The 25,651-nt window shown below is 42.8% G+C and overlaps 1 protein-coding gene across 2 annotated transcripts in view; it reads left to right on the plus strand.

The window, feature by feature from the left end:
* dph6 (diphthamine biosynthesis 6) overlaps nt 1–23,895 on the plus strand; it is an 84,952-nt gene extending 61,057 nt beyond the window's left edge. The window contains exons 14-15 of one of the 2 annotated variants that reach the window (XM_071365696.1): nt 1,635–2,031; nt 22,494–23,895. In XM_071365696.1, the coding sequence (XP_071221797.1) occupies nt 1,635–2,031; nt 22,494–22,612 (516 nt within the window). In that variant the 3' untranslated portion in view covers nt 22,613–23,895. The remainder of the gene's footprint in view (nt 1–1,634; nt 2,032–22,493) is intronic. The other variant, XM_071365697.1, reaches the window with a different exon arrangement.
* The last annotated feature ends 1,756 nt before the right edge of the window (nt 23,896–25,651 follow it).

The following is a 25,651-nucleotide window of genomic DNA, read 5'->3' on the forward strand; positions in this document are numbered from 1 at the left end:
GTGTCACCTCTTTATTTTATTGGATTCATTTAATACATTATTTCTAGTCAGGCAGAGGGTGTCAGGTGGGTAGAGTGCTTTCACTCCTGACAGCAGGGAGACACACTACAACAATGAAGTACTGACTACACACACAGACTGAAACATCACCACCAACTGAAACACTGAAATCACAGGGAAGGGAACAAGATTCTCAGAAAGGACCAAATGTACTGCACCAAGCGCTCTCTGTTCATGTAACATTTGGAGAGATAAATAAATAAAGGAATTGATTTAACCACCTCAGACAAGTCTGGGAGGAAAAACAAAGTCTGGAAGTTTAGATCTGTGTGACTGTCTGCATTGATCGGCCAGAGGCTAGAGTACCGTAGCATCGACATCGAGGTTCTCTGTCGTCTCACTGGGTACGGTACCTCAGCACCCTGGGCCAACAGGATGGCCTTTAAGCCTGGTTAAGCAGGGCTCTTCTCCCCCCTGTCCCCCTCACCACCCCATCCCTCCCCCCTCCCAGAGCAATGAGTATTGACAAGTGTAGACCTGGGCCCCTCCAGGAGAATACTTTGCCGTGCGCTATGTGCTAATCTAACATTTATCAAAGCAGAGGACACATATGTATCGTGTCACACCACACAACACCACACAGGCCTGCCGTCCCTGTCACACTATTGTTCCCTGTTGTTGTTATTATTCACCATCACCACTAGCTAGGGCTTCACAGTGAAGAAATGGAGTGAACAAATTTAGGCTCTCCTCTTTAGGCCCCCCCCATCGTCCTTCTCCCCTCTCCAAGGCGAGAGGTTGGCTGTTGATACACAATTAGGCCTTAGCTAAAGTTTAATCTGGAGGTAAGTGGTGCAGGCGTTCATGTAGCCGGCGTGTTGGGTCGCGATGGGTTTGTTTATCGAGGGGGACAAAGAGGCCGCTCGTCTGCTCTTGTCAATGATTTTTTGTGTGAGTGAATTACAAAATAAAGTGTATGTAACCTGTTATTATTCTGCACTTACGAAGTGGGGTGTAAGTGGATGAAAATTGATCCAGCAAATTGAAAAGGGGGTTAAGTGTTTTTGTCCTATCGACTCCAGCCGAAATGACTTGTATAAAACGCTCATTTCTCTCCCATTAGCAGATGAGGGCCGCAGCCAAGTATTATTTGAGGGCTACATTGTGCCGAGAGCTGGCAGAAGACATTTTGTAGCTGATAATTGCCCACTGACACTGTCTGGAGGGGGAAAACAGATTTGAACTCTGCAAATATAATCATTTGAAGCCATCACGGCAGTTTTCTGCTAAATGTGGAAGGGTGATTGGTGAAATGGCCACAGCATGAATCATGATCTCCTTTGAAACGGTGAAAAGGGCTTCTTTGAAAGAAGCTGTCATGTTATCAGATGGACTTATATGTGCTGTTGTTGATGGATAGCTGTGTCGGCATCTATATATATTTGTTTGACAAATGATTATTGTCCATACCCTGGAATATAACCCAGGCTCACCTTTCCATCTCAAATCTTCCTCATGTTCCTCTGACACCCTGCATATCCTTTCTCTCAGGTATTGGATATACAAATAATTATCTTTGTGATAAAATGTGCATTAATTGTCTCAAATATAAAGGGCACCTTTCTATATTGCAGGAGGAATCATTCGGGGAGCAAGAGATTCAGAGTGGACCCTTGGTGGTTACCGTGGTCCCTGCCTTACCCAGGGGAGCGGCTGTGGAACTGCACGTCATTGCTGCCCACGACGACCCCAGACACAGGACTTCCTGTCACATGACTACTGAGGTGGCGTGTGGAACCATAGAATGTCATGCCATGCTGTCCAGCGATAGCCAGTGTGCCACTGTATCCTTGGCACTGATGGTGCCCAGCTCTGCGCCAGCTGTTTTAGGGGTGGAAGGGGAGATACTGGGGGCACTAGTTGCTACCCTACAGAGTGCCATGCAGAAGATTGGTGGTGGCGGGATCTCTCCACTGTGTGCCAGGGTGTTCTACAAGTGTAACAATGCTCTGGCTGGACAGCTTGTAACAGGTAGGTAAACCACACACTCTACACTGCTCCCTCATACACATAGCAATGCATGTTTAAACATTTTCAAATTAAAATTAATTTGAGTTAAATACAATTAAATCTATTTGGTATAAAGGTGATCTTTATGTTACTAAGATCTTAAATTAAGCAACCGAGATTGGGTAACTGTCCGCCTAAAACAGTGGTATTCCCCCAAAAATAGTGGGGAACCCTTTTTTCCCCCTGAAATTTCTGGAGACCCCATTTTTCCACCAATAATTTCTTGTGACCCCACCCCACCTCCAAAACATTTTTATTTTTATTTTTACATCAACAAATAACATAAAATTCATTGCATTTTCATCTAAAAGAAACAAATACATCTACTCAATACAATAAAAAATGACATGTTATCTTTCTCAAAAACCTTTGTCCCATACAATAATCTGTACTCTACATTTTTTGTTACGAATAAAACAATATATATACAGTTCCAGTGAAAAGTTTGGACACCAACTCATTCAAGGGGTTTTCTTTATTTTTATTATTTTCTACATTGTAGAATAATAGTGAAGACATCAAAACTATGAATAACACATTGAATCGTGTAGTAACCAAAAAAGTGTTAAACAAATCAAAATATATTTGATATTTGAGATTCTTCAAAGTAACCACCGTTTGCCTTGATGACAGCTTTGCACAATCTTGGCATTCTCTCAACTAGCTTCACCTGGACTGCTTTTCCAACATTTTTGAAGGAGTTCTCACATATGCTGAGCGCTTGTTGGCTGCTTTTCCTTCACTCTGCGGTCCAACTCATCCCAAATCATCTCAATTGGGTTGAGGTTGGGGTGATTGTGGAGGCCAGGTCATCTGATGCGTCAAGTAGCGCTTACACAGTCTGGAGGTGTGTTGGGTCATTGTCCTGTTGAAAAACAAATGCTAGTCCCACTAAGCGCGAACCAGATGGGATGGCGTAACGCTGCAGAATGCTGTGGTAGCCATACTGGTAAAGTGTGCCATGAATTCTAAATAAATCACAGACTATCACCAGAAAAGCACCATCACACCTCCTCCTCCGTGCTTCACGGTGGGAATCACACATGCGGAGATCATCCGTTCACCTACTCTGCGTCTCACAAAGACACTGTGGTTGGAACAAAAAATCTCAAATTTGGACTCATCAGACCAAAGGACCGATTTCCACCGGTCTAATGTCCATTGCTTGTGTTTCATGGCCCAAGCAAGTATCTTCTTATTACTTGTGTCCTTTAGTCAATCAATCAATCAAATGTATTTATAAAGCCCTTCTTACATCAGCTGATGTCACAAAGTGCTGTACAGAAACCCAGCCTAAAACCCCAAACAGCAAGCAATGCAGGTGTAGAAGCACGGTGGCTAGGAAAAACTCCCTAGAAAGGCCAGAACCTAGGAAGAAACCTAGAGAGGAATCAGGCTATGAGGGGTGGCCAGTCCTCTTCTGGCTGTGCCGGGTGGAGATTATAACAGAACATGGCCAAGATGTTCAAATGTTCATAGATGCCCAGCAGGGTCAAATAATAATAATCACAGTGGTTGTCGAGGGTGCAACAGGTCAGCACCTCAGGAGTAAATGTCAGTTGGCTTTTCATAGCCGATCATTCAGAGTATCTCTACCGCTCCTGCTGTCTCTAGAGAGTTGAAAACAGCAGGTCTGGGAGAGGTAGCACGTCCGGTGAACAGGTCAGGGTTCCATAGCCGCAGGCAGAACAGTTGAAACTGGAGCAGCAGCACGGCCAGGTGGACTGGGGACAGCAAGGAGTCATCAGGCCAGGTAGTCCTGAGGCATGGTCCTAGGGCTCAGGTCCTCCGAAAGAAAGAAAGAAAGAAAGAGAGAAAGAAAAATAGAAAGAGAGAGAGAATTAGAGAGAGCATACTTACATTCACACAGGACACCGGATAAGACAGGAGAAATACTCCAGATATAGCAGACTGACCCTAGCCCCCGACACATAAACTACTGCAGGATAAATACTGGAGGCTGAGACAGGAGGGGTCGGGAGACACTGTGGCCCCGTCCGACAATACCCCCGGACAGGGCCAAACAGGCAGGATATAACCCCACTCACTTTGCCAAAGCACAGCCCCCACACCACTAGAAGGATATCTTCAACCACCAACTTACCATCCTGAGACAAGGCAGAGTATAGCCCACAAAGATCTCTGCCACGGCACAACCCAAGGGGGGGCACCAACCCGGACAGGAAGATCACGTCAGTGACTCAACCCACTCAGGTGACGCACCCCTCCTAGGGACGGCATGGAAGAGCACCAGTAAGCCAGTGACTCAGCCCCTGTAATAGGATTAGAGGCAGAGAATCCCAGTGGAGAGAGGGGAACCGGCCAGGCAGAGACAGCAAGGGCGTTTCGTTGCTCCAGTGCCTTTCCTTTCACCTTCACACTCCTGGGCTAGACTACACTCAATCATAGGACCTACTGAAGAGATGAGTCTTCAATAAAGACTTAAAGGTTGAGACCGAGTCTGTGTCTCTCACATGGTAGTCAGACCATTCCATAAAAATGGAGCTCTATCGGAGAATGCCCTGCCTCCAGCTGTTTGCTTAGAAATTCCAGGGACAGTAAGGAGGCCTGCGTCTTGTGACCGTAGCGTACGTGTAGGTATGTACGGCAGGACCAAATCGGAAAGATATGTAGGAGCAAGCCCATGTAATGCTTTGTAGGTTAGCAGTAAAACCTTGAAATCAGCCCTTGCCTTAACAGGCAGCCAGTGTAGAGAGGCTAGCACTGGAGTAATATGATACATTTTTGGGGTTCTAGTCAAGATTCTAGCAGCCGTGTTTAGCACTAACTGAAGTTTATTTAGTGCTTTATCCGGGTAGCCGGAAAGTAGAGCATTGCAGTAGTCTAGCCTAGAAGTGACAAAAACATGGATGAATTTTTCTGCATAATTTTTGGACAGAAAGTTTCTGATTTTTGCAATGTTACGTAGATGGAAAAAAAGCTGTCCTTGAAACAGTCTTGATATGTTCGTCAAAAGAGAGATTAGGGTCCAGAGTAACGCCGAGGTCCTTCACAGTTTTATTTGAGACGACTGTACAACCATCAAGATTAATTGTCAGATTCAACAGAGGATCTCTTTGTTTCTTGGGACCTAGAACAACCATCTCTGTTTTGTCCGAGTTTAAAAGTAGAACATTTGCCGACATCGACTTCCTTATGTCTGAAACACAGGCTTCCAGGGAGGGCAATTTTGGGGCTTCTCCATGTTTCATCGAAATGACAGCTGTGTCATCCGCATAGCAGTGAAGTTAACATTATGTTTCCGAATGACATCACCAAGAGGTAAAATATATAGTGAAAACAATAGTGGTCCTAAAACGGAGCCTTGAGGAACACCGGAATTTACAGTTGATTTGTCAGAGGATAAACCATCCACAGAGACAAACTGATATCTTTCCGACAGATAAGATCTAAAGCAGGATCTCTGACCTAGATTCCATGCTACCGCTACTTATTAGCAAGCACTCCGCCGCTTCAACTGTCATTGTCCATGTTGGGTCAAATGACATTAAACTCCAGCAGTCAGAGAAATTGAGAGACGATTTTAAAACATTGATAAATACGCTGCTGGAATCTGGGAAGCAGTGTGTTGTTTCCGGTCCATTTCCATCCCCACGCTACACGGATATGGTTTTTAGTCGTATTCACCAATTACACACCTGGCTTAAGGGATACTGCTGCACGATGGGAATTCCTTTTGTGGATAACTTTGCAGCTTTTACAGACCGACCAGGTCTATTTCTTCGGGACAATTTACATCTTAACAGGTATGGCTCCAGCATCCTCTCCACCAACATGTCTCTTACTCTTGCCTCATGTAGAGCCTTTGATACCTGACGTTGTGTATTCTCGGGGGTTGACTTTTGGGATTGTACGCTCCCCTATCAGACTATGTTCAATGCTCCTCTCCCAGTTTCATTAATTAGTTCCTCAATTGCAAATATGGAACAAACTACAGTTAACAACCTTTCTGCAATTCCTAGATTATTGTCCAATCACCGTATTGCGAATACTACTCACATGCAGAGAGGTATTGTTAGTAGTAATCTTGTCCCCATAAAATTGAGCTCTGTCAATAGCTCGAAAATGGTTTATTGCTCATCCAGTGCAGCTTCAGGTGCTACCTTGGATACTCCATCTGATATGAATTCCCGTAGCAATGGTATTGGAATAATTCATTTGAATGCTAGAAGCCTGATCCAAAAGTTGGACTTTATTGAAATTTTGGTCTCACAATCAAATGTTGACGTTCTGATTGTATCTGAATCGTGGCTGTGTGATTCTGTGCCAGATTCAGATGTTCAGTTGATTGGATACAATATTTATAGAACTGATAGAGTTGGTAGAGGTGGTGGTATTGCGATTTATGTTAAATGCTGCTTAAATGTTTCTGTGTCCATATCAACCTCTGTCTCAAAGCAATATGAATGTCTAGTTTTAAACGTGGTACTTGGTAATAATGCTCATTTAACTCTAGCAGGGGTATATCGCCCCCCCTCAGCTCCTCCTTGTACTCTATGCAAATTATCTGATATACTGTCTAATTATGCAAACTCTGAATTACTGATTTTGGGAGATTTTAACCTGGATTGGCTCTCACCAGTATCCGATAAATTAAAAGGCATTTGTACTGAGCTAAATCTAACTCAGCTGATAACTAAACCAACCCGTCCCAACTTTAAGAACCCAGTAAAATCCACTCTACTAGACATTATTCTAACAAATACCCCCCATAAATACACAGCCAGTGGGGTTTTTGCAAATGATATCAGTGACCACTGCCCTATTGCTTGTATTAGAGATACCAGGCTGAAACACTCTGATCCCTGTATAATCTCTAAGAGAAATTATAAACATTTCTCACAGCAAGCTTTTATCCTTGACTTATATCACTCTGAGCTTTTATCCACTTGCTGCTTTCTGGACCCGGTTTTAGCCCTTGCTTTTTTCTCTTCTATTGTTACCTCTATGTCTGATAAACATGCCCCGCTTAAGAATCACAGAGTAAGAAACCGAACCAGTTCTTGGTTCTCTCCTGAATTGTCAGGTCTTTTCCTGCAAAAGAATCGGGCCTGGGCCTTGGCGAGGAAAACAGGTACTCCAGCTGATTGGCTGTTTTTTAGGCAATTGAGAAATAAATGTACTGCAGCTGTCAAAAAGGCAAAATCAAATTACTTCCTTAATGCTATGACAGATTCTGCAGGAGATCCTGCAAAATTCTGGAAAACCGTTAATTCACTGAAACGGGGGAATTCTGCTGTTTCTCTTCCTAAGCAAATTACCTCAGACTTCTGTATTCTAACTGAAAAAAATGATATTTGTGATGCTTTTAATAAGCATTTCATCTCTGCTGGTTTTTTATTTGAAAGGAAAAGTGGACTTTGTGGTACTGGCCAGTTAGTTGATTTTTCGTCTTGCTTTTCAACCGTTACTCTGAAAAATGGTAACCCTGTTTTTAGTTTCCAGAAAATAACTGAAGCAGAGGTTCTAATTGCCCTGTGTGCCATTGATACTAAGAAATCCTTAGGCGCTGACAATTTAGACCCGTACTTACTTAAGTGTGCTGCACCTATTTTTGCTGGTTCAGTAACACACATTTTTAATCTAACATTAAGCACAGGAAATATCCCTAAGGTGTGGAAAGCAGCTTTTGTTCTGCCATTACATAAGGGAGGTGACGGTAGTGATTTGGATAACTATCGACCCATCTCTAGGCTCCCTTGTCTGGTAAAGATTCTAGAATCTATAGTCAACAAACAGTTACAGTCTTTTCTTTCTGCTAACAGTATTCTTAGTACCAATCAATCTGGTTTTAGATCTAAACACAGTACCACATCGGCCACTATGCTTGTTGTAAATGATATTGCAAATGCCTTAGACGATAGAAAGCACTGTGCTGCGTTGTTTGTAGATTTGTCAAAAGCTTTTGACACTGTAGACCATGCTATCCTTTTGAGTAAGCTGTCATCTATAGGACTGGGCACTGATGCCTGCCGATGGTTTTATGACTATCTTAATGATAGAACTCAAGCCGTCATGGTCGATGGGGTCAAGTCTGACCCCTTACAGTTACTTAAAGGGGTCCCTCAGGGTTCAATAATTGGCCCACTATTGTTCTCACTTTATATAAACAACATTGGTGATGATGTCAGATATTGTAAATTCCATTTATATGCAGATGACACAGTGATGTACTCTATTGCTCCAACAGCGGACCAAGCTTTAATGCAGTTGGAGTCTGATTTTAGGATACTACAGGGGTCTCTTTTACAGCTTAAACTTGTTTTAAACGCTAAGAAAACAAATGTCATGTTTTTTTCTAGGTCTAAACTCTCAGTTAGAAACACGTTTGTAATCACTAGCTTGGATGGTACTCAAATCAATAAGGTCTCTGCATATAAATACTTAGGGGTATGGTTAGATGATAGGCTTTCTTTTAAAAAACATGTTACTGAATTGGGAAAAAAGCTCAAATTCAAGATAGGATTCCTTTACAGAAACAGGGCTTGTCTGTCCTCTGTAAATAGGAAAATAAATTGTGCAGGCTACTTTTATGTCCGTTTTAGATTATGGTGATATTATCTATATGCATGCATCGGCAAACACATTAAAACCACTGGATGCTATTTACCATTGTGCACTCAGGTTTATCACGGGTGATAGTTACAGAACTCATCACTGTATCCTATATCAACATGTGGGTTGGGTCTCTCTATCTGTGAGGCGAGAGCAACATGCTCTCTTGTTTATTTATAAAGCACTTCTTTTAAAACTACCTCCATATATATCATCATTAATTTCCACAAGATGTACTAATTTTAAAACCAGATCACAGATGTGGATTACATTAGAGACTCCTGCGGTCTCCACAGAGTTGGGTAGGACTGCCTTCAGTTCCTTTGCACCTTATTCATGGAACAAACTGCAGATCCAACTTAAGTTAGACACTCTGGTGTCCCTTGCCCATTTTAAAATGCTTATGGAGGATCAATATGATGTTGTCTGTGATTGTTTCTGTTGAATTGTGTATGTTTTGAAATGTTCTTGTCTGTATGTCTAAAACTGTACATGTCAACATGTTTACACAGGGCACAGCCGTAAAAGAGATCCAGGTCTCAGTCTGTTTTCCCTGTTAAAATAAAGATACAAAAAAAAAAAAGAACTTGTCCGTGTAGACCAATTTGGGTTTCCAATCTCTCCAAAAGAAGGTGGTGATCGATGGTATCAAAAGCAGCACTAAGGTCTAGGAGCACGAGGACAGATGCAGAGCCTCGGTCTTTGATGCAGAGCCTCGGTCTTTAGCAGTGGTTTCTTTGGAGCAATTTGACCATGAAAGCCTGATTCATGCAGTCTCCTTTGAACAGTTGATGTTGAGATGTGTCTGTTACTTGAACTCTGTGAAGCATTTATTTGGGCTGCAATCTGAGGCTGGTACAGTGGGGGAAAAAAGTATTTAGTCAGCCACCAATTGTGCAAGTTCTCCCACTTAAAAAGATGAGAGAGGCCTGTATTTTTACACTTCAACTATGACAGACAAAATGAGAGAAAAAAAATTCAGAAAATCACATTGTAGGATTTTTTATGAATTTATTTGCAAATTATGGTGGAAAATAAGTATTTGGTCAATAACAAAAGTTTATCTCAATACTTTGTTATATACCCTTTGTTGGCAATGACAGAGGTCAAACGTTTTCTGTAAGTCTTCACAAGGTTTTCACACACTGTTGCTGGTATTTTGGCCCATTCCTCCATGCAGATCTCCTCTAGAGCAGTGATGTTTTGGGGCTGTTGCTGGGCAACATGGACTTTCAACTCCCTCCAAAGATTTTCTATGGGGTTGAGATCTGGAGACTGGCTAGGCCACTCCAGGACCTTGAAATGCTTCTTACGAAGCCACTCCTTCGTTGCCCGGGCGGTGTGTTTGGGATCATTGTCATGCTGAAAGACCCAGCCACGTTTCATCTTCAATGCCCTTGCTGATGGAAGGAGGTTTTCACTCAAAATCTCACGATACATGGCCCCATTCATTCTGTCCTTTACACGGATCAGTCGTCCTGGTCCCTTTGCAGAAAAACAGCCCCAAAGCATGATGTTTCCACCCCCATGCTTCACAGTAGGTATGGTGTTCTTTGGATGCAACTCAGCATTCTTTGTCCTCCAAACACGACGAGTTGAGTTTTTACCAAAAAGTTCTATTTTGGTTTCATCTGACCATATGACATTCTCCCAATCTTCTTCTGGATCATCCAAATGCTCTCTAGCAAACTTCAGACGGGCCTGGACATGTACTGGCTTAAGCAGGGGGACACGTCTGGCACTGCAGGATTTGAGTCCCTGGTGGTGTAGTGTGTTACTGATGGTAGGCTTTGTTACTTTGGTCCCAGCTCTCTGCAGGTCATTCACTAGGTCCTCCGGTGTGGTTCTGGGATTTTTGCTCACCGTTCTTGTGATCATTTTGACCCCACGGGGTGAGATCTTGCGTGGAGCCCCAGATCGAGGGAGATTATCAGTGGTCTTGTATGTCTTCCATTTCCTAATAATTGTTCCCACAGTTGATTTCTTCAAACCAAGCTGCTTACCTATTGCAGATTCAGTCTTCCCAGCCTGGTGCAGGTCTACAATTCTGTTTCTGGTGGCCTTTGACAGCTCTTTGGTCTTGGCCATAGTGGAGTTTGGAGTGTGACTGTTTGAGGTTGTGGACAGGTGTCTTTTATACTGATAACAAGTTCAAACAGGTGCCATTAATACGGGTAACGAGTGGAGGACAGAGGAGCCTCTTAAAGAAGAAGTTACAGGTCTGTGAGAGCCAGAAATCTTGCTTGTTTGTAGGTGACCAAATACTTATTTTCCACCATAATTTGCAAATAAATTAATAAAAAATCCTACAATGTGATTTTCTGGAATTTTTTTTCTCATTTTGTCTGTCATAGTTGAAGTGTAAAAATACAGGCCTCTCTCATCTTTTTAAGTGGGAGAACTTGCACAATTGGTGGCTGACTAAATACTTTTTGCCCCACTGTAACTCTAATGAACTCATCCTCTGCAGCAGAGGTAACTCCGGGTCCTCCTTTTCTGTGGCGGTCCTCATGAGAACCAGTTTCATCATAGCGCTTGGTGGTTTTTGCGACTGCACTTGAAGAAACTTTCAAATTCTTTAAATGTTCCGTATTGACTGAACTCTATGTCCTAAAGTAATGATGGACTGTCAATTCTCTTTGCTTATTTGAGCTGTTCTTGCCATAATATGGACTTGGTCCTTTGCCAAATAGGGCTATCTTCTGTATACCACCCCTACCTTGTCACAACACAACTGATTGGCTCAAACGCATTAAGAAGGAAAGAAATTCCACTAATACATTTTTAACAATGTGCACCTGTTAATTGAAATGCATTCCAGGTAACCAATTGAGAGAATGCCAAGAGTGTGCAAAGCTGTCATCAAGGCAAAGGGTGGCTACTTTGAAGAATCTCAAATATATTTTGATTTGTTTAACACTTTTTTGGTCACTATATGATTCCACATGTGTTATTTAATAGTTTTGATGTCTTCACTATTATTCTACAATGTAGAAAAAAGTACAAATAAAGAAAAACCTTTGAATGAGTAGGTTTGTCCAAACTTTTGACTGGTTGGCGACCCCACTGCAGACCCCGACTTTGAATATCACTGCCCTAAAGAATGTTTGGGGTGACATTGTTAAAGATATTTCCATACATAAAGTTGTGAGAACAACGGTCTAGTAGAAACCAGTCTCTGGAGGGAAGCTCATCTTCCTTTGTGTTTAATTATTGGGAGTCATTTGCTCTCTGTTGTAAAGAACAGCACTGGGGCTGGCAGCATCCTCTGTCATCATTATACTGTTATGCCACCATCTTACTCTCTCAGGATTCTGGTTCCTCATCAAGACAAATATGGAATGGTATTTATTTTCCCCTGCGAGACTCGTTTTGTCTTTAGAAAAGGTCCAACCAACACATTCATCAACCAGACACAGTTGAATCCACTCCAGACCCCACACTTTTACAGTCATTTCTCGACCTTGACATGTTTTACTGGGGAGTATGAAATTATAAAGTGATGAATAGGAATAAACATAGTCGACAACAATATGTCTGGACATAAACATGGGTGTTTGTTTTGTCACATAATTATATGATGACAATTCATGAAAGGTCGTCAGTTCTTGTTCTGAACATCTCAGGAGAGTTTGAAATCTACTCCATTCACACAAAGTAGGGCTGAAATGAAAGGATGCTCTGACATTTTAGTACTGCAATCGTGTTTGATGTGAATATGGGCATATAATACAATGTTGTGTTTTAAAATTGCTGAATTTTAATGACGTTGTTGGATCTCAAATATGTAAAAAAACACAACTTTTGGTATTTTATTGGTTTATACTGTTTCACCAGAGCAGTTAGAACAGAAAAATAAGTGTATTTTTTAAAACTTTTCACACAGACTTAAAAATTGTATTTTTAAAAGTCCACAGCTTACCCCTCATTTCATATTTCTATGCTATGTGCTCAGACACTTTCCCTTAAGCCAGTTATTGACTCATCATTGAACTGGAATCTGTTACCTTTCCTCAGCACGCACAGCCCCAGCCATGGCCTGGGAGAGGGCCTGTGGCCAGGCAGCCTTCATGGTTCACAGCCCAGCTCCGCGCCTAATGCTTTGCAAAAGTCAAAGAAGGAAAAGTAGCACCTCTGGCGCCAGCCGTCACAGCCACAAAGTGCCACTGTTGTAGCGCAGTGCAACGCCGCTGAAAAATGTGACCCACCCCGAGTCACTATCGTTGCGCTTCACGGCTGATAGACAGACATATGCTCCGGATGAAACCTTTTACATGTTGTCTGAAGATGTTACTTACGTTACAGAGACTCAACAACCCCACATATGGCCTAGTTGTGTCAGATGATTTGCACTTCTAATGAAGTGATTTGTCTACTATTTAACAATATTCTTATAAAAACATTTCAAAAGACATATTAGTATGTTTTTGTTGTTTTCTATAAATAATGAGTAAAAATACTGTTATAGATCCACTGAAATGTTGAAAGAAAGGCATCAATTGTTTCATAAAAAATCTATTTACAGTGCATTCGGAAAGTATTCAGACCCCTTGACTTTTCCACATTTTATTACGTTACAGCCTTATTCTAAAATGTATTTTATCATTTGTTTTACCCTCCTCAATCTACACACAATACCCCATAATGACGAAGCAAAAACGGGTTTTTAGAAATGTTTGCAAATGTATTTAAAAAAAAAAAACTAAAATATTACACTAACATAAGTATTCAGACCCTTCACTCAGTACTTTGTTGAAGCAGTGATTACAGCCTCGAGTATTCTTGGGTATGATGCTACAAGCTTGGCACACCTGTATTTGGGCAGTTTTTCCCATTCTTCTCTGCAGATCCTCTCAAGCTATGTCAGGTTGGATGGAGCTTTGCAGCACAGCTATTTTCAGGTCTCTCCAGAGATGTTCGATCGGGTTCAAGTCCGGGCTCTGGCTGGGCCACTCAAGGACATTCAGAGACTTGTCCCGAAGCCAGTCCTGCATTGTCTTGGATGTGTGCGTTGTTGTCCTGTTGGAAGGTGAACCTTCGCACCAGTCTGACATCCTGAGCTTTCTGGAGCAGGTTTTCATCAAGGATCTCTCTGTACTTTGCCCCGTTCATCTTTCCCTCGATCTTGACTAGTCTCCCAGTCCCTGCCACTGAAAAACAACCCCACAGCATGATGCTGCCACCACCATGCTTCACCATAGGGATGGTCCCAGGTTTCCTCCAGACGTGACGCTTGACATTCAGGCTAAAGAGTTCAATCTTGGTTTCATGAGACCAGAGAATCTTGTTTCTCATGGTCTGAGAGTCTTCAGTTGCCTTTTGGCAAACTCCAAGCGGGCTGTCATGTGCCTTTTACTGAGGAGTGGCTTACGTCTGGCCACTCTACCATAAAGGCCTGATTGGTGGAGTGCTGCATAGATGGTTGTCCTTCTGGAAGGTTCTCCCATCTCCACAGAGGAACTTTGGAGCTCTGTCAGAGTGACCATCGGTTTCTTGGTCACCTCCCTAACCAAGGCTCGTCTCACACGATGGCCTAGTTTGGCCTGGCGTCCAGCTCTAGAAAGAGTCTTGGTGGTTCCAAATATATATATATACAGTACCAGTCAAACGTTTGGACACACCTACTCATTCAAGGGTTTTGCTTTATGGCCCAAGCATGGCCCAAGCAAGTCTCTTCTTCTTATTGGTGTCCTTTAGGCGTGGTTTCTTTGGAGCAATTTGACCATGAAGGCCTGATTCACGCAGTCTCCTTTGAACAGTTGATGTTGAGATGTGTCTGTTACTTGAACTCTGTGAAGCAATTATTTGGGCTGCAATCTGAGGTGCAGTTAACTCTAATGGACTTATCCTCTGCAGCAGAGGTAACTCTGGGTCCTCCTTTCCTGTGGCGGTCCTCATGAGAGCCAGTTTCATCATAGCGCTTGATGGTTTTACAACTGCTCAAATTTTCCTCATTGGCTGACCTTCATGTCTTAAAGTAATGATGGACTGTCGATTCTCTTTGCTTATTTTAGCTGTTCTTGCCATAATATGGACTTGGTCTTTTACCAAATAGGGCTATCTTCCGTATACCACCTCTACCTTGTCACAACACAACTGATTGGCTCAAACGCATTTAGAAGGAAAGAAATTCCACAAATTAATTTTTAACAATGTGCACCTGTTAATTGAAATGCATTCCAGGTAACCAATTGAGAGAATGCCAAGAGTGTGCAAAGCTGTCATCAAGGCAAAGGGTGGCAACTTTGAAGAATCTCAAATATATATATATATATATATTTTATATGTATATATGTATACACACACACACACACACACTACCGTTCAAAAGTTTGGGGTCAATTAGAAATGTCCTTGTTTTTGAAAGATAAGCACAGCTGATTATTTATGGGATATCTACATAGGCGTACAGAGGCCCATTATCAACAACTATCACTCCTGTGTTCCAATGGCACGTTGTGTTAGCTAATCCAAGTTTATCATTTTAAATGGTTAATTGATCATTAAATCAAATTAAATTGTATTAGTCACATGCGCTGAATACAACAGACCTTACAGTGAAACTTACGAGACCCTAACCAACAATGCAGTTAAAAAATATATGGATAATAATAAGAAATAAAATTAACAAGTAATTAAAGAGCAGCAGTAAAATAACAATAGCGAGACTATATACAGGGGGTTACTGGTACAGAGTCAATGTGCGGGAGCACAGGTTAGTTGAGGTAATATGTACATGTAGGTAGAGTTGTTAAAGTGACTATGCATAGATGATAGCAACAGAGAGTAGCAGCGGTGTAAAGGGGGTGCAATGCAAGTATTCTGGGAAGCCATTTGATTAGGTGTTCAGGAGTGTTATGGCTTGGGGGTAGAAGTTATTTAGAAGCGTCTTGGACCTAAACTTGGCACTCCGGTACCGCTTGCCGTCCGATAGCAGAGAGAACAGTCTATGACTAGGGTGGTTGGAGTCTTTGACAATTTTTAGGGCCTTCCTCTGACACCGCCTGGTATAGAGGTCCTGGATGGCAGGAAGCTTGGCCCCAGTGATGTACTGGGCCGTTCCCACTACCCTCTGTAGTGCCTTGCGGTCGAAGGCCGAGCAGTTGCCATACCAAGCAGTGATGCAACCAGTCAGGATGCTCTCGATGGTGCAGCTGTGGAACCTTTTGAGGATCTGAGGACCCAAATCTTTTCAGTCTCCTGAGGGGGGATAGGTTTTGTCGTGTCCTCTTCACTACTGCCTTGGTGTGCTTGGACCATGTTAGTTTGTTGGTGATGTGGACACCAAGGAACTTGAAGCTCTCAACCTGCTCCACTACAGCCCAGTCGATGAGAATGGGGGCATGTTCGGTCCTGTTTTTCCTGTAGTCCACAATAATCATCTTTGTCTTGATCACGTTGAGGGAAAGGTTGTTGTCCTTGCACCACATGGCCAGGTCTCTGACCTCTTCCCTATAGGCTGTCTCGTCATTGTTGGTGATCAGGCCTACCACTGCTGTGTCATCGGCAAACTTAATGATGGTGTTGGAGTTGTGCCTGGCCGTGCAGTCATGAATGAACAGGGAGTACAGGAGGGGACAGAGCACACACCTTTGAGGGGCCCCTGTGTTGAGGATCAGTGTGGCAGATGTGTTGTTACCTACCCTTACCACCTGGGGGCAGCCCGTTAGGAAGTCCAGGAATTCTGTTGCAGGGGGAGGTGTGCAGGGGGAGGTGTTTGGTCCCAGGGTCCTTAGCTTATTGATGAGCTTTGAGGGCACTATGGTGTTGAACGCTGAGCTGTAGTCAAGGAATAGTATTCTCACATAGGTGTTCATTTTGTCCAGGTGGGAAAGGTCAGTGTGCAACAGAGATTGCATCATCTGTGGATCTGTTGTGGCGGTATGCAAATTGAAGTGGGTCTAGGGTTTCTGGGATAATGGTGTTGATGTGAGCCATGACCAGCCTTTCAAAGCACTTCATTAGAAAACCCTTGTGCAATTATGTTAGCACAGCTGAAAACTGTTGCCCCGGTGCACAACCTAGCAAGAGGACAGGTAAATTAGAGTGTCTAGTTTGAGAAACAGACGCCTCACAAGTCCTCAACTGGCAGCTTCCTTAAATAGTACCCGCAAAACACCAGTCTCAACGTCAACAGTGAAGAGGTGACTCCGGTATGCTGGCCTTCTAGGCACAGTTGCAAAGAAAAAGCCATATCTCAGACTGGCCAATAAAAAGAAAAGATTAAAAAGAACACAGACACTGGACAGAGGAAGATTGGAAAAAGTGTTATGAACAGACAAATCTAAGTTTGAGGTGTTCGGATCACAAAGAAGAACATTCATGAGAAGCAGAAAAAAATGAAAAGATGCTGGAGGAGTGCTTGATGCCATCTGTCAAGCATGGTGGAGGCAATGTGATGGTCTGGGGGTGCTTTGGTGGTGGTAAAGTGGGAGATTTGTACAGGGTAAAATGGATCTTGAAGAAGGAAGGCTATCACTCCATTTTACAACGCCATGCCATACCCTGTGGACGGCACTTAATTGGAGCCAATTTCCTACAACAGGACGATGACCCAAAGCACAGCTCCAAACAATGCAAGTACTATTTAGGGAAGAAGCAGCCAGCTGGTATTCTGTCTATGATGGAGTGGCCAGCACAGTTACCAGATCTCAACCCTATTGAGGTGTTGTGGGAGCAGCTTGACTGTATGGTACGTAAGAAGTGCCCATCAAGCCAATCCAACTTGTGGGAGGTGCTTCAGGAAGCATGGGGTGAAATCTCTTCAGATTACCTCAACAAATTGACAACTAGAATGCCAAAGGTTTGCAAGGCTGTAATTGCTGCAAATGGAGGATTCTTTGATGAAGCAAAGTTTGAAGGACACAGTTATTATTTCAATTAAAAATCATTATTTATAACCTTGTCAACGTCTTGACTATATTTCTTATTAATTTTGCAACTCATTTAATGTATGTTTTCATGGAAAACAAGGACATTTCTAAGTGACCCCAAACTTGTGTGTGTGTGTGTGTGTGTGTGTGTGTGTGTGTGTGTGTGTGTGTGTGTGTGTGTGTGTGTGTGTGTGTGTGTGTGTGTGTGTGTGTGTGTGTGTGTGTGTGTGTGTGTGTGTGTGTGTGTGTGTGTGTGTGTGTGTGTGTGTGTGTGTGTGTATATATATATATATGACAAAATGACACACCGGAAATGGCCACTGACTGGATGGCACTGACTGGATGGCACTGACTGGATGGCACTGTAGACTAGCGCCTCGGTTTAGCGGGATGTCTCCCTTCCCCATAGAGAGGAGCCTGGCTGCACCCGCTGTGCTTGGCCTCTCGGCCACATTGTTCACTCACCTCGGCCTAAATGAACAATTTTCATGAGCCAATGCCTGCTAATTATGTTCTCGTTTAGCGGTTAATTTGAACCAGTTTGGAAGCCAGTGTAGCACAACTAAAAACCATGGACGCAGCTCTGGGCTCTCTCTCCCCTGCTTAAAAGCCCCATAAGCCCAGCAGGCATTGGCAATTTCACACAAAATGCCCCTCTTTCTATCCTGTTCTCTCTCTCGCTGTGCCCGGCCACAACAGTACTCTAATCTCCCTGCTACCCAGTCATGTATATATTTACGTATTGATTGATTAAAATGAAAAACAAAAAGGTAATGCTAATACTAAATATTTTTGGTATTAATGATGGGCAAACGATACATTTCAAAATGTGGAGATTTAACAGGCGCATGCAGGCTGGGTTTTTTACCCCCTGTGTTGGATGTGAAGCAGAATAATGGCTGGTTCCCTTGGGTAGATGGTTTAGTTCCATCCCATTGCTAATGTGATTGCTTTTAGGATCCTGCTTAATGGCCTCTGTCCCCTGCACCTCGCAACCAGGCTCCCCACTTCTCTGAGTGGGGGAACGAGTGTGTGTGTCGAGTGTGGGGAGGGTTCTTTCAACTACACACATACTACACACATGTAGTGTACACACACATAGACGGATGGTCACTCCATTTTCACCTTCACCCCTCTCCTTGGTCCCAGGCACACAAAGGCCCTGTCTGCCTCAAAGCTCAAAGACTTAAAAGGCCTTGTTTCAGAGGTGTGATGAAGGCTTTGTCTCTTCTCCCCTAATGTTACCATTACTCTCTGTGATCTCCCTGCCTCTCTCTGTTGTCTCCACTTGATCTTCAGAGGGTCCTACATCCCAGAGTGAAGCCTTACGCTCAGATAACAACCATATTTAGCCTTTTCATAAAATAGGAAAAAGGCTGTGTGTTCAGTGTGGGCATTTTAAGCCGTCGCACATATTAGCTAATTAGCCTGTACGGGTTCTTTGTGTGTGTGTCTGGCGTGCTGCGTTCTGCTCTAATGAAAGACAATGAGGCTTATTAAATGGCACTGAACAGTGCTGGTAACCTTTCTGTCCTGATTTCTCTCCACAAGTTCATCATGGTGACAGAACTTCTCTGCTCTTACACTGAGGCTTGCTATTGAAACTGGGTATAGTTCACTATAGATGAGTCTCTAGATTGTAACTCCATTGAATTAAATGTAAATTCAGTGTGAATGTAACCACAGATTGACAGTTGGTGACACAGGTTTTTGAAGCTTTGATATAGTCATTTAGCAGTTATTTTTATCCTAAGTGACAAAATGGCATGCTCTAAACTCAACATATGTGGCTCACGCGGGAATCAAACCCACGACTAGGGCTGTTGCGGTGACCGTATTACCGCCACACCGGCGGTCACGAGTCATGAAGGCAGTCAAATTCCACGTGACCATTTAGTCACGGTAATTAGGCTTCTCCAAGCTCTGATGATCCTGCTGGTCATTAGTAGCCTACCAAACTTGCTAACTGCCTGGTACTCAGCACTCTATTGTCCCTCTAATCACTCTGACATCAATGCAAATGTATTTGAAAATCTAATCAAACACTTAATGAGAGCCCATGAGCTCATGTTGCGCAACATTTCTATAGGCTATTCAATTGCACGAGAAAACCGAGTGATGGGCTCTACTAAAAATAGCAGGATCAGCTTTCTATAGGCTAGGCCTCCTATATTTGTTTCTCAACTTTCCTAATATTAAGCACATTGCTTATATTTACAACAGGAGTATAGCCTACCTGGCTGGCATGAAAATAAACCGCGGGGAAAAGCGTCCTCCATTCACTATTTAAGTGCATAGATTACATGTATTTTTTCCCACTGACCCTGTTTCAATACAGGTGCATGATAATGGTCCATTCTAAATCAAAACAAATGTCACACATATTATTTAGTACATGTAAAGGCAAGATTAAGTCAAGAATAGTCTGATGGGTGACAATATTAGCATATCACTTGTGAATTACTATGTTACCACTTGTGCATGATGCCCAGCATAAGACACAATACCTTTTTTTTTTGCGACTCTGTTCGAATCATAGTCGCACACCTCATGTAGCCTAGCCCATAGGCCTATATGTTTTGATAAGGTTTGTATCACTAAAGTGGCCAAATAACTTCTTAAAATGAAGCACATTAATCCCCTTTACAAGGGGTGTAGATCCTAACTGGCATACATAAGCAGCGCGTGAGTTTCAAGTTTGGGGAAGTTCATTTTCACCATAAATGTTCCTTTTATAATAAAAGCATTACATGAATAATTGCATTTGCGGTCACTTTTGATAATGGTGTTTTCCTCTAATGGAACATTTGCGCTTATAGTCTCCTAGCATGTGCACATTGCTGCGCTTATAATGTGAAGGAATAGCCTAATATGTTATCAACATTTTACGTTGTAATCTGTTGTGTAATTTTTTTTATTTTATGCTAGTGGTTGTATTATTTAGGATCTATCGCATCCCACAACTGTCCCAGGCTATGTTTGGAATATTTATTTCTCGCACAGAATAGAATAGGTCGACCTTTGTACTATGGGGGATAGTAGATTGACATAGGCTAGTGCTTTTGCTGTTCGTTAGGCCTACTCATATTGTTGGCTGACAAAGTAAATGTGGACAGTTCTTCCAATATCTTCAATATGCACCTCGGAATTGGATAAGGATGCGCACAGTTGCGTCCCCGATGTGTCTGTCTTCACTTGTAGCCTGTAAGAAAGCACTCAGGGAGAAGCACACAACGGCCACTGGCCGCAAAAGGCTTGGATTTTTTAGCGTGCATTATGGCCACACAAAGAGGATGCCGCCATGAAATTCTAGGCATTTTCAAGTGATTGTGAAATTGTGAATGAGTGACTGATGTAGTGTGTACAGCCTTCGCAAAAAAACAAAGCAGAGCTCATGCCTTTCAATAAACTTTTTTCAAATCATCATTAGTCGCATCATGCAGCCTTACAATGTATTAAAAATCAAAACATATAGCCCAACGCTTGTAGAACAACTAAAGTTAAATTAATAACTCTATTTTAAGCATATAGCAATACCTATTTCTTTGTTAAGCGCTCATCACAATAGCCGCATGTGCGCACTCCCCCAAATAATTTGGAGAAAATATCCTTTCTATTTTATTAAGCTTTGTTCAATTGTATTCTTCATACTATAAAACAATGCCACGGAATTCTAAGAAAATCTTGTCTGCTATATGAACTTGTGTAGCCCACAGCCATTTGGCATAGCCAGATCAGGACCTAACATAAAGACAACTCAGAGTATGCTATTCTGTTCTTATGATATATACTACATTTTATTTACATCATGTTTCTTTAGACCTGTCTAAAATAAATAAGGGATTTATTGTGATGGTGTAGGCTATATTAGATGGATTTATTAGACTTTTTAAAATGTAGAGGTTCCAAAGGTCTGCATCAGTGGCTTGTAGGCTATGCGTGGAAGCCAGGAGATGCTACCTATGGAACTAACAAGCCCATGAAAGCCATCCATTCGAGGCCAGGGGAACAAAAGTGACTATTAGGGGCTGAGGAGCAGGAGAGGACATGGTGGCCACATCATCCCAGTGGGCCACTGCTAAATGGACAGGCTGTCAGCAAGGAGACAGCCAAAGACACTCTCACATGTCCACTGCCTGTCTGTCTGTAAGACACACACACACACACACACACACACACACTAACCCTCTCGAACAATCTCTCAGCTCCGCTCAAGCTGAGAGCCAACCGTCCCAACACAGCTTCCTTACATCCCAACACGACAGGGGTGCAGGATCTATTCCACTAGATCCCCCCACAACAAGCTGCTGCTCATTTGTCCATTGGTTTAAGTGTGTGTTGGGGAGGTAGGTTAGGGGTTCGGGATGTAGTTGGGTGTAGGAAGGATTGTGTGTGTGTGTGTGTGTGTGTGTGTGTGTGTGTGTGTGTGTGTGTGTGTGTGTGTGTGTGTGTGTGTGTGTGTGTGTGTGTGTGTGTGTGTGTGTGTGTGTGTGTGTGTGTGTGTGTGTGTGTGTGTGTGTGTGTGTGTGTGTGTGTGTGTTAGAATGCCTGTGTGTGTATTCTGTGTGTCTTGGGCAGGGGTTGTGTGGGTTCAGTAGCTTACAGTCCAGCCCTTGCGGACCATATGTCTGCACTGCAGGGAGTTGAATGGGGGGCTATACAATCTGCCGGGGATTTGAGAATGTCAATATTCTGTGAATGGGCCTGTGTTCCCTGGTTGAAGGGTTAAGTGCAGCCTCGGTCCCGGGGCAGCCCCACCGGGACGGACATCTTAGGGCCTCGTGCCTGATCCTAAGATCCTGAGGTACAAGCAGATTTACAGCTTTTCAATGGGGAAGTCAGATGATATTAACAACTTTTTTCTCTCTTCACATCTCTCTCTCTTTCCCCTCTCCTACTCCCCCGCCTTTCTCTCCCTCCCTTATCCCCCCCCCTCTCTCACCCCCTACTTCACCGCCTCTATCTCTCTCCCAGGACTTGAGGAATGTTTGAGGACCACTCTAGGCCAGGCCAGCCCATCTGTGGCCTTTGCTCCAGTCCTAGACTTGCCTGACTCTGCTGTCCTCCACCTGTCCTGCTGGCTCAGTCTGTAGAGAGTGAGACCTATCTGGACAAGAGAAACCACTCTCCCCATCCACAGCACGGAACTACAACTTTAGAGGAATGCTAAAGGAGGGACCATGATCCACCCAGAGAAGAAGAGGGACTTGGATGTTCATAGAGACCACTTATATTACAGACTACATTTGGACACACACCAACCCTTTGCTTGATGGCCTTAGTATTTGTTATTGATGTGTGGTGTGTGAATGTGCTGATGTAGTATGTTTCTGTACATATATGTATAATTGCGTACATATGAGTATAGAGGCTTACTTAAGACACTAGGCTAGTAATCTACTGTATCCTTCAAACAAGGCTTCCAGCAGCTGTCACTCTGAAACAGAGAGCATTTATGAGACAGATCTAATGTACAGTACAGGACAGTACAGCCCAAATGCCACAGCACCAGAGAGCTGCAGTCAGTGTATCCCAGACCACGAGCTAAGAGCTACTATATATCCCTGGATCTTCTACTGTTATCAATAGATTCACACTTAGCAAGCTAACACCCCTAATAAAATCCTAGGCTGTAGAAAAGCTATACATTGATTTGTTTTTAGGGTGTTATGCGTTGTTTGTGTCTGCCTGGTGTTTGGCACGGCCAGAGACGTGTTATTACAATAGGCAATCAGAACCAAGCACCTGAAAAGATTAAGCCTCTTTATGTTGCCCATTGATTCTAACACAGTCTGGTTTATAGGAGAGGGTCGTTCCCCTAGCCTACACACAGCTGCAGGGCTGGCGTCCACACAAAGAGAGCGGAAGAGTGTGTGTGCGTTCTCTATATATAGTGCGTGTGTTTGTGCGTGCGGGGTGTGAAGAAAACAACACCATTAACTATTGCTCCTGGAACATTTATTTTCTCAAAGATTATGAACCGTATTGACGAGCTCAATTGGAATGCATCTTTAATCAGGCTCTATTCTCTCCGTTGTGCTGGGGATGGAGGGAGCAGAGTGGGCTATTGATCTCAACCATCTATCTGTTGTTTTCATTGCTCTTATCAAAAATTGAACAACAGAGGCAACCAACAGCGCCTGTAGATTTTATTGAAGGTTCAAAAAACAGACAAGCAATTATCTATGAGGCTGAGCAAAATAACGCACCACTATAATACATGTTGAGATGAACCGTGTAGGTTTAGTCTACCTAAAGGAAACGCAAGGGCACAAATATGGAATATAACTTGAGAGGAGAAATCATGTATAAAACAGCAGCACCAATGTGTATAATAAATTCCTTATTAAAATGCTGAACACATGTTGGAAGTTTAGACTCTGCTCTTTGTCTTTGTTGAACTGTGAGTCCAAAGCATTCCTTTGCCTTATTGAAATACCAAGCAGATCTCTGGGTAGACACCCCGAGGTAGGAATCTTGTGGTCGGTACAATCCTACATCCTGTTTTACACACTCTTTAATCTGAATGTGGTAGGCCTACGGGGATAATGTCAGCATTTTAGAATGAGTCAACAATGCCCCAGCCATAACATTTGGTGCCAAACACAGACAGACAACCACTTGTCGATCACCACAGAAAGCAATTATTTCCCAGACATGCAGACAGACACAAGCAGAGACATCAAGCATGTTGTCACACCCCTGGACATGGGCTAACACATACAGTAAGGCTACTGTACAGACTGTGTTGTCTGTCTAGACTAACTGCTCAATGTTATCACCTCTGCCCCATCAGAAAACGAATCAAGACAGGGTGACATTTTTATTTTTCCTTGTATTCTTTGTGTGTTAAAAAAAAATCTACATTGTCTACTTAAGAAACCGGCAGCCAGCTCACACACAAGCTAGTAGTTGTCGTGGCTAACATTGTCCTTTGTGTGCAGTGTACCAGCCTGCGGCCCATGTCATTGTGGCCAGGCACATGGACTTTGACTGTGTGTTAGCTTCTTCAGGCTACTCGGGCTGGTTTCGCAGCTCCCTTCCCCCTGGCAGTTGTCTACAGTGGGGGAAACCTTGTCAGGATATCTCTGGGGCTTCAGACACTGGCCACAAATCCACAGTGATTTATATGATTATCATGTTTTGGATATTTTTGAAAGTGTTCTTATTTGTGTTTCTTGATTCACAATTGTGAATACCAGCAACCATCATGAGACATGTATCACTGACATGTACTCCTTTATACAGCTTGACGATGAAGCAGTTTATCGAGTGGTGTGTGCATCCCTCTTGTGGCTGATTTTATGAACTGCAGCCAAATAAGCTGCTCAGTTGAGCTTCCTGGTGGCCTACTTTAGTTCCATGAACAGTTTGTTTGTTCTATTTATTTGTGTATTTTTGCATCTCTAAGTATTTAGTCAAGCACCTAATCCAAGGGTGACTGAGCTCAGGGGCCTGTTGCACAAAACTAGGATAAGGGATTAAGCCAGGATATCTTGGTGATCCTGGCTCAATTGATCCGTAATCCGGTTGCACTAAAGATGGATAGGGGGCAGGAGGATATGTTATGGTATAAATTACCATGGAGATTTATTCTGTGGAGCTAGCCTGCTCCAGACCAGGCTAAATTCCAGGATCTATTTAATCTCATCCCTAATGTCAGTCAGCAGTCACCACAAATGGAAACCAATAGTTATTTCACTGCTCACTATACATTGTTATCACATATAACTAGACCCACTGTTATTATTTAAACGTTTGTGATCATTAATTTCAATGATTTTGGATAAAAAATGATTTTTAGATGATGTTGCTATCATTAGATAATTTACAGTTTCCCATAGACTATAAGGCTATATATAAAATGATAGAATATTAGGGCCACAGAGGGGAAAAAAACACAAGTCATAATATTGTAACCAGTTGTTTTAAAGGAGGACAGTTGTTAAAATGACAGATGTGGGGCATTTCGTGAAATTGTACTTCAGTATGGTTTCATAAACAAAGACATGCTGATGTGCCAGAATATTAAGTATCACATTGTCATAAGTATCAAAACTGTAAAAACAATATGTAGCTTTTCTGCAGAAAGAACCAGCCTCATAAATTTATGACTTTATCCTTTTTCTTCA

This window comes from Salvelinus alpinus, chromosome 25, assembly GCF_045679555.1.
Source record: "Salvelinus alpinus chromosome 25, SLU_Salpinus.1, whole genome shotgun sequence".
Lineage (NCBI taxonomy): Eukaryota > Metazoa > Chordata > Actinopteri > Salmoniformes > Salmonidae > Salvelinus > Salvelinus alpinus.